Source organism: Podospora pseudocomata, chromosome 5 (assembly GCF_035222375.1).
Source record: "Podospora pseudocomata strain CBS 415.72m chromosome 5, whole genome shotgun sequence".
Lineage (NCBI taxonomy): Eukaryota > Fungi > Ascomycota > Sordariomycetes > Sordariales > Podosporaceae > Podospora > Podospora pseudocomata.
The window spans coordinates 641432-653742 of record NC_085889.1 but is presented as its reverse complement, the minus strand read 5'-3'; the positions used below and the strand labels follow the sequence as shown (position 1 = coordinate 653742).

Sequence of the window (12311 nt, the reverse complement as noted above, 5' to 3'; positions counted from 1 at the left end):
ACCATTGTGGGTTGTCGGGATGCAGACGGTCCATATCTAGGATGATACAGCAATAATTACCATGGTGACACAGCATATATACGACCATTTAACATCGACTTATAGGGTCGCTAAAATGGTAAGTTGCAATCTTTCAGCATGAATGCCATTGCCTCTTTTTGGATACGACTGCGAGTCAAGAACGGTATCAAAACCAGATCGTCATGTAAGGTATGGAAAGATATGAGCAGAACCAAAAAAGGCATTACCACCAAGATGAACCTACACTGAGGTATCAAGGCATCCCCATCACAACCCTCCTCGCCTTCCCCCTCAACTTCGCCTGTTTCCCAAACTGCTCTTCTCTCTCCCTCTTGATCTTGATCTCCATCTCCAACCGCCTGATGATCCCCTCCATCGCCTGCAGCTTCTCCTGCCCAAACTTCCCCGGCACCCCAAACCCATCAATCTCCCTCTTCACTTTAAGAGTATACTCCAACGCCTTGTCCAGGTTGCCAACGTGGTAGTACATCCTGGCTGGATACTCATACATGTCAGACATCTGATCGGTGAGACCCTCCTCCTCGACGAGCTGGAACATGTGCTCCGCTTGCTGGAGCGCTTCTTCAAATTTTTCTTCTTGGGCGAGTTGGGGGATGGAGGCTTGGTAGGAGCGGATTTGGGCGCGGTTGTTATCAGACTTTTTGAGAACTTCGGGGGGCGAGGTGCAGAGGGCGCATGAGCTGGGATAGGTTAGCAGCTGAGTTGTGAGGATGGAGGGGGAAAGGAGGGGGCTGACCATTTGAAACCCCAGATATTTTCGAGGGCTTGTTGTCTTTCTTTGGACAGAAGACCGGCGGTGGAATCTGTGAGATAGGTACGTTAGTGTGTATTGAGGTAATCAAGGGTACGGTGGTGCGGCTTACATGTAATGGAGATTTCCTCCCCAGGTTCAATGTCTCTTGAGGCCCAGACGGTCATGGCCAGGGTTGTCTCGGAGAAGTAGATGAAAGCACTGCAATATGTCAGTGGTGGTCCAGTTATGGCTCCCTTCCACACTCACTTTGGCTTGCAATCGTGGTTAAACCTCTGTTCAATGTTAGCATCTCGAGGCACCATCCTTCCAAAACCATCAAACTCACCGACAGATCCGCAAACAAAGCCATAAACTCCTTCCCCTGAATCGACACCGTAAAGCTGTTCGTCAACAACAAATCCTCAATCTCGGTTGCCTCGTCACCCCTCCCCTTCTTCGACAGTCCCAGCACCTTTTCTGGCTTCCCCAACCGGTGCACCGCCGTCTCCAACAAGTCCTGCACTTCCTCCCTCATCACATCAGCAGGATACTCGACCGCTGCAACAAGCGACGCATGATCCACCAGAATAGCCTTCCCCTTCTCAATCTTTTGCGTGGCAATCACTCCCTTTCCTTTGCCAGGAATGTCAACAACCTTGTATGGTCTTGGCAGGTAGATCTTCTCGGGGGCGAAGAATTTCTGGTCAAAGGGGTGCTCGAGAATGTTCAAGGTAGTTCCGGCAATCTCAGGGGTGGTGATGATGCTGATGCCGTGGCCTTTTGGAGAGGCAGCGTTGGTGTAGACACACCATGGCTCTTCGTTAGCCTCGAGGCAGTAGGGCCTATGTGTCCAGGGGCTCCAGGCTGCTGGGTCGTAGGAGTAGGGTCCGATGGTGGTCAGGACAGTGCGGTTGAAGGGGGTGGTTGGGAGACCGCGGCCGCATAGCTCATCGTCATCTGGCAGTTCTGATGTGGCTCTTGTACCTGTGGTAAAGTGGGAGAGGGTGAGAGCGGACGTGAGGAAAGTTGTCAGGGCAAGGCAAGCCATCGTGAAAGTGAATGCTGGTGGAGGCTCACGTTGTAAAATGGTGCTTGTAACTTTCTGTCATGAATCGAAGACCCGATACTAGAAGTCGACATGTTGACAGCTTGCATTGTTGCTGTCGCCCACGGTAGAGTGTGCATTTAGCCGACCGCAGTTGTGTAGTCTCATTGGAACAGCCAGGTGTCTTCCCGATGGAAGCGCGATTGGTACCGGATGATTTACCCGAGACGTTGTAACCAGGTTTGATCAGTAGATGCGAAATGTTTTCTCTGACGGATTAGTATCGAGAAACTTGCCATACATCAATCCATCGATGTATGCATCTCCCCGAGAATAGTAGCCCTCACCAACGCTGTCACGCCTGCGAAGAATGATGGGAGTTCTACCGCCCCAGAATATCGCCACAATATCACCCTTCAGAAGACCGTCGCGTCCAAGCCCCAAAATTTTTTTCTGGTCTTGAATAGCCTTCGATTTACGTGTCTAAAACGATCCTTCTGTCACGCATGGAAGGTGATGCGTGAAGACTGCATATGAAGCAGGATCCGTGTCAAAGTCGTTAACACGTCAGCAACCGACCGATGGTAGTCCGCCTGTATATCCAAACTGCGTTTCCCTAGAATCTGACGTGCAAGCCCCAATACACCGCAGAGAATATCTCTCGGGCCTGTGGCCATGTAATGCGGTTCACCGACCATGATAATCGGGAGGTGGTCCTTGCCCACCTCCTGAATGATCCATATTCGGTGCCAGTACTCCCTTGACAAGATGTATGGTAGGCCCCTGTCCATAGCCCCCTTTAAGTTTATGTAGTCCCCAATGAAGTCATACCAAAACGCGCCCAGCTTAGAGTCCGGGCAGCTAAGCGTTTCTGCTGAGCTTGTGGCCAATTCTCTGAACGTGAGATATTCTTCAACCTCTCTCCTCAGCTCTTCATTCCGATGATTAGGAATGTATAGCTGACTGAGTTCAGATCTGAGCAATATAGCTTGCGGTGCGTGCGTTGCAAAGTGATCCATGACAGCATCAGTAGACATAGTTCCACGTCCCGACCAAAGATAAACTCGGTTGGCAAGACTGCAGATAGTGTGCATATATGTCACCTGACGTAGTCTTTCCGGATGATCCGCCATGTCGATGTATAGGACGCCCAATCCAGAGCCACCCGGTGTCGATTTGACGAAGTTGTTGAAGAGCAGCATTGAAGTTCTTGGTGGCTGCAAACGTAGAGTTGTCCACGGTGATGTTGATCGGAAACCAAAAAAAGAGGTCAGAGGTTGAGGTAGGTCAGGTAGATACTGTGGTCGAATATGGGTCAGTTGACTGGGCGGCTACAGATGATTGTGGGGAGAAGTTGCCGGCGGTCTCCTGCCTGTCTCCCGTCTCTCCGAAGACCACTTGGTCCCACGGCCCCACCAGAACGCCATGCCGTGCCGAGCCAGCGGCTTCCGCAACGGCCCCACAAAAACCCAAGATAGTGACGACATCACTCTAGAGCACTACGGTGACAGCATAGATTCCTGACATTTCCACATAAAACAGCTGCAGCTGCAGTTCATCCGATCTCGAGCAATCTCGTAGGCCACAATCATCCCAACTGCATACAACAACACCCAGATCATCCCCATCTACCTGTCCACCATGACACGAACCGACCGCGTGTTCCAGCTCGTTGGAAGCTGCAACAACTACCCCTGGGGCAAGCAGGGCGAGAAATCACTTGCCGTCCAGCTCCACAAGAAGACCGACCCCAATTTTGAAATTAAGAACGACGAATTCTACTCTGAGCTCTGGTTCGGGGATTATCCAGACTTTCCTGCTCGAGTGCTGGAAACAGGCGAGCTTCTCCAAGATGTACTCCAGAAGCACAAGGACGAACTCCTCGGCAAGAAGGTTATCGAGGAGCTAGGTGGACAGCTGCCTTTTCTGCCCAAAATTCTCTCCATCGCCAAAGCCTTACCTCTTCAGATTCACCCCAACAAGGAGCTCGCCGCCAAGCTTCACAAAAAAGATCCAGAGAACTTCACCGATCCGAACCACAAGCCCGAGATTGCAGTGGCGCTTTCCAAGTTCGAGGTTTTTGCTGGGTGGAAGCCGCTGGAGGAGGTTCAGTTACTTTTCAAGCGCCTCGGGGTCCTGCGCCAATTTGTCCCTGCTGGCATCGAAGACTGGTCGGAGTTAACCCTCCGTGAAGTCACCCGGTCCCTTCTCCAGGCCGATGAGAAGACCGTCAAGTCCGTTGAGGAAGCCTTGGCCAAGGCATCCAAGGAAGAGCTTGGCAAGCAGACATACATCCTCGATTTGCTGCCTCGTCTCCAAGACCAGTATGGCGCTACTGATAACGGATCTCTGGTTGCGTTACTCTGCATGAACTTCCTCGTGTTGGACGCGGGTGACGCGATTTACATTCCGGCAGACGGCATCCACGCCTACTTGAGTGGTGATATTGTCGAGTGCATGGCTCGCAGCAACAATGTCCTCAACGCTGGCTTCTGTCCTCCGGCGGATCGCAACAATATCGACATGTTTGCCGACACGCTCACATTCAAGCCAAGCACGAGATCAAAAGACAGCGTCATCCTACCGTCGCAGGACCAAGGAAAGGTCAAGATCTACAAGCCACCCATGAGCGAGTTCGACATGCTCAGGCTCAGCCTGTTCCAGGGAGAGGGAGAAGACATTGAGGCGCACCGAGGGCCGGGTGTTATGATTATCACACACGGCAACGGAACAATGCTGGCGGACGGCAAGACGTTTAGACTGGAGGAAGGGTCTATTTTCTTTGTCGCACCGGGGGTGAAGGTTCGGATCGATAGTCCTGGTGGATTGGAGGCGCATATGGCTGTTGTTGCTTGAGTGGGCGTTTTTGACTTGCCGACGGAGAATCTGGGAGATTGCGCTGTTACGCCCTGAAGTCTGGCGAGCAGCTGTTGGCAACCTCGCACTTCTTTACAAGACCGAGTTCCACGTCTACACCTCAAATGATAGGTCAGCAATTCTTGTGCTTTGGTTATGCCTGCCACCAACAACATGAACGAGGCGGAATGCAAGCTCCGCCACAGTGCCTTCACCACTGGCCGGGCCTCGACATGAGAACACGCAGTGTCTGCAACGAGGCGCTCGTGGCTGTGTAACATTATCCTTGACCATCAGATACCATCTCATTCAATAAAGCAAAACAACCCATCCAGCCTCCCCAGGAGTTCATATTTACCTACTCATCACTGTCAGGTGTCAAACATACTTCCAACCAGTCTGCCTAACCTTTTGCTGCCTTTTCAAGCTCGGATTACTACAACAATATCAAGTTTTACTATCCTTCTTACGCCCCATGGTACAAGATGTCATCTGGTTGCTCCGTGGTTGACTTTGTCGCTGGCGCCGGGATGGCCCAGAAACTGTACATCCTCGTGAAGACTTCAGCAGACGCTGCCTCCGAATATGAAGCTGCAATGAAGGAACTTGTCCTGACCCAACAGGCCTTCATCACTGTGAGCCAACTCAGCCAAAACCAGGTTTTTCTGCCCCGAGACACAATCAACTCGGCGTCATTTCTCATCTCATCGTCACTGGACACGATCTCGAAATTCCTTAAACGAACCGAATCCCTGAAAAAGAGTTTGTCCAGTAACGGGCCGGCAACTATTCGAGATAGCGAGTGCAGAATTGGGTGGGAGTTGTACGGGAAAGACGAACTGAGAGAGCTACGCGAGAAGTTGCATAACTGTCTCGCTGCGCTGAATCTTCTGCTCTCCGCAGCGAATCTGTATGGATATCGATACCTGGACAGAATTATTTTGGATAATTGGCTAACTGTTGTGCAGTGGACATCGCTCTATTCTCCCTCCATCCACCCTATCGCACGCTCCGACCCTCGATCAAAATGATGGATATACCTCAGGATCTACATGTGTGGATTTGGAAGTCGTCGACCTCATAGGGGAAGAGCTGGGTTCGACGCGTTCGGATCACCAGACTGTCAAAGAGTCCCCAAAAACTTCAGCCAAGCCCTCGCAGCTGAAGACTGAACTTGGAGGCAAGCTTGAGGCTGCCAAATCTCCTGCTTCTTCACTCGAGAAACCCAAAACGCTGAGCAGCACCGGTGGCCCCGACCATGCATTGTTGGAGCGGCTTGCAGTCCTGGAGAAGCTAGCAGTAGAGAAGAAGGATTGGGAATCTAGTCAAGCCGAGCGGAGAAAGAATGCCGACTTTCTGATCTGCCACGCAGAATCCGCATTTGGGTCCAAACTGCAAGGCAAAAGCATTCCCAAAGGAATCTGAAGACTTGACGACAGACGTACCTATTTCGTTCAAGGATGCAGTAGGAAGAAAGTTTCATTCCCGTACGATGCTTGCAAGAGCTGGATGAACCTTGAGGAGCTCATAAAGCAGATATTTGTGAATATGGAGGTCGTTGGTTCTCGTGTCCATGAGGGCCGCTACGACTTGATCAACAAACGAGGGTAATATTGTCGGCCAAGTCTGCGGAAGGTCGGTGCAACATGGATGGAAAGTCTCTATGCACACGTGACCTATGGAAAAACACCCTGTGAAAATGTGCCACCCCGGAAGCCACCTGGACTCGACGAACCTCCTTTACAGTCCCCCGAGTCCTCGGAAATCCCATGGAGACCTCTGACACCCCCCGCCACGACCATCGGCCTCGCCCCGCCCTCCCCAGAATTTCTCCATCCAACAAGTCATGGGGTTTTCGACACCACAATTTCCCAACTTCCCACTGAATGCCGAACGTAACAAACAACCATTCTACCCCAGTCTTCAACAATCCCGGCAGATGAATTGGAATAGGGACCGGCCACCCAGCTTCACGGCGGAAGGAAAACCACCATCATCGCAAGATGATTCCTCGACATGTAGTGATGAGGGTTTAAGAGGGGACAAATGACTTTGTGCTATAAAATATTGTTCCGTTGAGGATGTAGTGATCTTCCAATCTCCTTGATGAAGCGTAACTGATGTGGCTTGGTGTTGGTGGTATCATGCCAAGACCTGTGTAAGTCCTGCCAGCTGGCGTGCAACTGCCTCCCGCAACCACATCCGGGTTCCACAGAACGTCATTGATTCCGGAGCATCCCATTCCACAAAAAAATCGATGATCCTGTTCGTGTTTGGCAAGACCAAGAGATCCTCGAATCTGAGATTGGGCCGTCACTCAAAACGGAATGGCACCCAAACGACACTCCCCCAGCAGGTTCGAACCATGGCTCTGGCACACTGCGTCACCGACTCCATCTTTATCCGCCCGCTGATTGGCAGCCATTGATGTCATTGCCGTCTTTCAGCCCAGCACCAGGAGCATCAATAAAACCACTGGCGACAACGTCTATGACCCCCCATCCACCACTTGCCTGCTCTCAACTTACGTAGAATAAAGCTCTTTTCGTCGTCCACTTGGCCCCATGCCCGGCCACCATCCTACCTTATCATACTAACTACCCTTTTGCAGCCCCCTACCTAGACTGGACAGACCTTAACCTACACGGTCATGGCTTCATCCCAGCCAACGGCACCGGATGTGCCGTCCAAGGACGAAAATGAAAACAGCCTAGGATCTGAAATCGTCGACTTCTTACCCATCCCCGCCGTCAACCCTACCACCTCTGTCGAAGGCCCTCACAAGCCCGAGCCCAGTGACAAACTGGGAAACCAACAAACTCTCTCGCACGCCTTGGCCACCGAGGGCACCACCGAACACCCCCAAGGCATCGCCCAACTCGACCACGACGAAGAGGTTCGCGACCTAGGATGGAACGAGCCCAAGCAAGAGATTCCAGCCCCTCTGGTAGGTGGTATGGACAACGAAGAGCTCTGGATGCTCGTGCGCCGGTTCAACAAGGTATGTCGACGTCAGAAATGGTCTCTGCGCATATGTCAGGTCTCAAGCTAACGCAACCGCTCTGACAGCAAATCTTCCACACCAAAGCCACCCCCTACCCCCCGCCCGGCGGTCTCGATCTCAACATTGCGGAACAGGAAGAGTTCTCGCCAGACAAGATGCGCGGCAACTTTGAGCGCCTCTATATGACGGTTGGCGTAGGGATGCTAGCGGCAGTTAAGCACATTGCTCGTCTCCGTTCCTGGAAGGAAACCCGGCGCACAGCAGCGTTTTGCAGTGCTTATTTCCTTGCGTGGTTGTTCGACTTCCTCACACCGCTGCTGATTAGTGTTCTCGTGGCGCTGATCGCGGTGCCGTGGACGAGAGAGTATCTCTTCCCCCCTGCGCCAGTGTCGCTTGTCGACAGCAAAACAGGCGGGATACAGAAACCCAAGGCTGGTGTGCTAGGTAGCCACGACAGCGCTACGGGCGCGCCAGAGAACCACAAGGGTGAGGCGGTCGAGCAGGAAGCTAGCAATTTTGTGAGCGGGATCGCGACGGTGGCGGTGAGCGGCGCTGTCGGGCAACATGCTCAGGGGGATCAGGAGTCGGCAGAGCAGTCCACGACCGAGATGCACAAAGCTATTGGGTCGAAGCCGGGGACCAAGAGGGACAAGACGGAGGTGCCGATGCAGACAGCTATGTGGTCGAAGCTTCAGCCCATTATGCATGCGCTGGGGGATTTTGTGGATACCTGGGAGAGGTTTGCAAAGTGAGTTTCGTTGCTGGTGAAGTTAAGAGGGGACTGATGCTAACAGAGTGCTGTAGCGCGTTGTCTCCTACGCCGCCGTTTCCCACCGATGTTCACCGTCTGAGATTTGTCGCGCTCATCCTGCCTCTCCTCGCCTTGTCGTTCGTCGTCACTTCGTACATGTTTGTCAAGGGTGTCACCTTTGGCATTGGGTTCGGGTTCTTCGGTGACCCTATCATCTCTCGTGGTCTGGACTGGCTCAACAGAACTATCCCCGACTGGAAGAAGTTGCTGGAGTTGCGAAAGTATGTCTTGATTTCTGTCATCCTTGAAAGGCTCAGTACACTGACTATCTTACCTTGTAGTACTCTCCTCAAAGGCGTTCCCACCAATGCTCAGCTCACCATCACTCTCCTCCGTATTGGGGAGGCGAACCATGCACCCCTCCCACCACCACCCCGTATCAACGAAGTACCTCCCGACAAACCTGCCCAGCTTACCTCCAATGACCTTTCCGCTGTCGGTGCTGATGCTCCCATGAACGCAAGCGCGGGTGAACTCCAGGAAGCGATTCACTACGATCCCAGCATCAAGCACGACAAGGGCGGCAACCAAGGCGGGCACAGTGTCATGGTCAAGGGTCAGGACAAGGAGCAAAACAAGAAGAGCAACAAGTTCCTCAACTTTTTCAGGGGCACTGCAAAGACTGCTGTCAAGACTGCCGTGGGCGCTGATACTATCAGGGGCAAGATGGGCATCAGCCATCACGCCAAGGACAGACTGGGAGTTGTTCCCCCTGCCGAAAAGGTGCCCATCAGTGGACCGGTAGAGTTCGAGGCGAGATACGACGGCAAGAAGGGCAATGTTTATTTGTCGACGGCAGCTACAATTCCGGTCGTGGCGTTTGGAACGAAGAAGACAAAGGAAAAGATTGGGCCGGATGGGGAGGAGAAGGAGGATTTACATGCCATGTGGAGCGTGCCCGTGTCGGAGATTGTCGAGTTGAAGAAGCTTGGCGGATATGGGTGGAAGGCGAAGTTGGTGGTGGGGTGGAGTTTGGAGAGGGAGGTGAGCGATGGGTTGGAGCTGAGGACGAGTAGGGGGGAGGTGTACAAGATTACGGCTATTCCGCTGAGGGATGAGTTGTTTAATCGGTTGATTGCTGTTGGGGGACAGAAGTGGGAGGCCTGGTGATAATACCCTTTGGTCATGTCGTAGTGTTGGGAAATATGGAGGAGGGTAGGGATTGGAAAAAGGAGGTTGTTGCAGTGATACCTGTTTTAGCTTTGTAATGACTGATCAACAACACCACTATTACTACCGATTTTGTTTTGTTGTCTTATCTCAGCGAGGCGTGTCAGTCCCCAACGGTGACCACCGTCCGGCCTTGACATCTTCCCTCACCCGCCTAACGCTCTCCTCGTCCGCCTCGGCAAAGTGGTTGATCTCCTCCAACCACTTTTCTTCTCCGTCGTTTGCGTCCCGCCCGGTTATCCCATTGAGATAGGGGTACCTCCCAAACCGGTCGACGATCGGCTTGTGGACGTCGAACAACATGCCCATCCACCACGTGAAGCTCTCTCTCGTCACCTGATCCCCCCGCGGCGGTCCGGCGTTGTAGACCCTGGGAAAAGCGTACGAGTCGGCTAGTATCTCGTCGCGTTCCTGGCGGTAAGGGTCAGCCGACCCGGTTTCCTTCTCCACTGTCGCGCGGGTTTCTTCTGTGAGGGTTATGGCGATTTCCTGCAGTTCCGGCTTTTCGGAATGGACGAACGGTGTAGCGAACCAGAACCGGACAGCGATCCAGTAGTCCAGGGCGACGTTCTGCTCGTGCTTCCAGCGGGCGTAGGAGTCGGGGCGGAGGTGAGAGGGGAGGGAGTGCCAGGACAAGGCGAGGGATTGGGAGAGGTGGGAGAAGAAGGAGTAGGTGTAGCGCTGGTCGATGCCGCGGAATAGAAGGCGGGGGATGTGGTCGAGGAGGAGGAGGAGGCCGAGGGTTTGGGTGGGATAGGAAGGGGAGGAGGGGGGTGGGAGGAAGGTTGCTAGGTCGGGGATGGAGGAGAGGGGTTGCTGGGATAGGGCGAGGAGGGCGGGCCAGGCCTGGGGGGAGACTAAGGGGGAGTAAGGGTCGGTGAGGAATATGGTGTTGGCGAAGTGGGAGAAGTTGATGGGGGATTGGGGGGGGTAGGGGAGGCGGTTGGTGACGAGGCGGGAGAATAATTCGGGGGTGAGGAGTTTTCGGAGGGAGGATTCGAGGGGGGAGGGGGGTGCGCCGCCCATGATGAGGACTAGGGGGGAGGGGGTGGGTTTTTGAGGGGTGTGGTGATGATGGATGAAAGGGTGAAAATGGGGAGGAAAGGGAATGAAAATGATGAGTGGTTTCCCCTCTATGCTCATACACGCATACGCTGTGGTCCGAGCTGTCGGAGATAAATAGACATCTCCGGGTGAGATGAATCGAGGTGTACTCGAGTGCAGATTGACTCGATAAAACCTCGAGGATACCTTGGCGATTCAAAAGTATAGATGGTATAACGATAAAGCTTGAGTTGTAATAAGTACAGCTTTTGTAAAGTCATATTTATTCTTGTCGCATGGGTGCTTAAAGGTAGGTAGGTACCCATTTAAACAGCAACGGGGCATGGGTGGACGCCGTCTAGTGGCTTGATCAACTGCCGTTTCCGGCGTTGGGTGCTGCTGACCACCATAAAAGCCTCCTGCAACAACAAGTGGCATTGGGCCAACGCAACAGATAATTCGTATTTGAAATAGCGCAACCTAACACTCGAGCTGCGGGGGGGGGGAGGGTAATTGAGGTTGAGACGCTGGTGATGAACGGGAAATATGACGAGGTGACGGATTTGTCGGTTGAGCCGTGGGTGAGGTATATCCCGGGGGACAAGGTGAAGAGGATCAAAGTTTGAGGAGTCGAGTCAGTCACATGGCGCATTGGGAGGTGAGGGAGAGATTTATGGGGGTTCGTGCTGGTTTTGTTTTTTTTTGGGGGGGGGATGGGGGATTTTGTGTTTGATCTGGAGTGATGAAAGTGTACAGGATCTGAGAGATTAGATACCGCTGAACGATGCTTAGCATTTACAGGAATTTCACCCCAGGAACACGTTCAAGGTATGACCTTGGGCTTGGACCAGGATTAGTTGAATTTGCAAAGGATCTCGGGTACGTAACTTAACCTGAAGTCAAAGAGCTCCCATCTAATGAGACCTTACGGCTCGTTGATACCATTTCTCCGTGCTGTCAGCTGCTTGCTCTCACCAAATGTGATAATGCGCCGAAATGAATCCCATAATCAGTCCCTACCTAACCCAAATACCTCATCTTTACTTCGGCCTGCTCAGTTGCCTCAGTCCGCTTTCTTCCCCCTTCTCAACTCCCACAAGAGTGAATGCGACAATTCTATATATTGCGACGTTGATTTTATTCAACTCAGCTTTGTTGATCTAGCAAACGACTGTGCGGCAGCTTCCCTACTTTCCCTGGCACTCAATCAACCAAACTCTTGGCATTCATCAGTAAATAAGAAGCGCAACTTCTGAATAGCAACAAACAAACAATGAACGGCAACAACTGGAACCTTGTGGCCGCTTTTGGCCAGGCAATTGACGATGATGCTCAACTGATAGCTAACGCTTCCCACGTTCCCAATGCCGCTATTAGCCATGTCAACATACCCTAGGTTCGCCAAGTTCCATGACGAAGTTTTGCTGCAGCAGCCTGATCGGTTTCTTGCGCCCCCTGGCGCGGCTTCCCACAAGAACACTACCGCAGGCACACAAAATGACGAGCGGCATCAGTTAGAGGCCGGACTTGCCCATGCAGCTGTAGGTCGAGGCAAAGTCCATTCAAGAACGCCTGATCAACTTGCATTACTCAACTCTGGCGTCGC

At 52.7% G+C, this 12311-nt stretch overlaps 7 protein-coding genes across 7 annotated transcripts; 5 read left to right on the top strand and 2 right to left on the bottom strand.

Moving 5' to 3' along the window:
- Positions 1–56: 56 nt before the first annotated feature.
- QC762_501380 (uncharacterized protein) lies at positions 57–1967 on the bottom strand. The gene is made up of 5 exons (XM_062890561.1): positions 1122–1967; positions 1043–1068; positions 906–994; positions 779–845; positions 57–722 (listed from the first exon to the last, which is right to left on the bottom strand). Exons 1-5 carry the CDS (start codon positions 1821–1823, stop codon positions 275–277), a joined length of 1332 nt encoding a protein of 443 aa, XP_062741628.1. The 5' UTR covers positions 1824–1967; the 3' UTR covers positions 57–274.
- A 1494-nt stretch (positions 1968–3461) lies between these two features.
- Positions 3462–4676, top strand: QC762_501390 (uncharacterized protein; the record flags this gene model as incomplete). The annotated part of the gene is made up of 1 exon (XM_062890562.1): positions 3462–4676. The coding sequence occupies one exon, from the start codon at positions 3462–3464 to the stop codon at positions 4674–4676; it is 1215 nt and encodes a 404-aa protein (XP_062741627.1).
- Positions 4677–5161: 485 nt separating this feature from the next.
- QC762_501395 (uncharacterized protein) lies at positions 5162–6212 on the top strand (the record flags this gene model as incomplete). The annotated part of the gene is made up of 2 exons (XM_062890563.1): positions 5162–5586; positions 5645–6212. 2 exons carry the CDS (start codon positions 5162–5164, stop codon positions 6099–6101), a joined length of 882 nt encoding a protein of 293 aa, XP_062741626.1. The 3' UTR covers positions 6102–6212.
- Positions 6213–6924: 712 nt separating this feature from the next.
- Positions 6925–9601, top strand: QC762_501400 (uncharacterized protein; the record flags this gene model as incomplete). The annotated part of the gene is made up of 4 exons (XM_062890564.1): positions 6925–7677; positions 7746–8428; positions 8485–8712; positions 8773–9601. The coding sequence occupies exons 1-4, from the start codon at positions 7327–7329 to the stop codon at positions 9599–9601; spliced, it is 2091 nt and encodes a 696-aa protein (XP_062741625.1). The 5' UTR covers positions 6925–7326.
- Positions 9602–9751: 150 nt separating this feature from the next.
- On the bottom strand, positions 9752–10687 carry QC762_0075310 (uncharacterized protein; the record flags this gene model as incomplete). Its single annotated transcript, XM_062883799.1, has 1 exon — positions 9752–10687. The coding sequence occupies one exon, from the start codon at positions 10685–10687 to the stop codon at positions 9752–9754; it is 936 nt and encodes a 311-aa protein (XP_062741623.1).
- Positions 10172–10532, top strand: QC762_0075320 (uncharacterized protein; the record flags this gene model as incomplete). The annotated part of the gene is made up of 2 exons (XM_062883800.1): positions 10172–10270; positions 10431–10532. The coding sequence occupies 2 exons, from the start codon at positions 10172–10174 to the stop codon at positions 10530–10532; spliced, it is 201 nt and encodes a 66-aa protein (XP_062741624.1).
- A 551-nt stretch (positions 10688–11238) lies between the features above and the next one.
- On the top strand, positions 11239–11331 carry QC762_0075300 (uncharacterized protein; the record flags this gene model as incomplete). Its single annotated transcript, XM_062883798.1, has 1 exon — positions 11239–11331. One exon carries the CDS (start codon positions 11239–11241, stop codon positions 11329–11331), a length of 93 nt encoding a protein of 30 aa, XP_062741622.1.
- Between the last annotated feature and the right edge of the window lie 980 nt (positions 11332–12311).

Coding starts and splice junctions, on each gene's coding strand:
- QC762_501380 (XM_062890561.1), bottom strand. CDS start 1,823: ATGGCTTGCCTTGCCCTGACAACTTTCCTCACGTCCGCTCTCACCCTC. Junction 995..1,042: donor AACCACGATTGCAAGCCAAA/GTGAGTGTGGAA, acceptor GACATATTGCAG/TGCTTTCATCTACTTCTCCG. Junction 846..905: donor GGAGGAAATCTCCATTACAT/GTAAGCCGCACC, acceptor CCTATCTCACAG/ATTCCACCGCCGGTCTTCTG.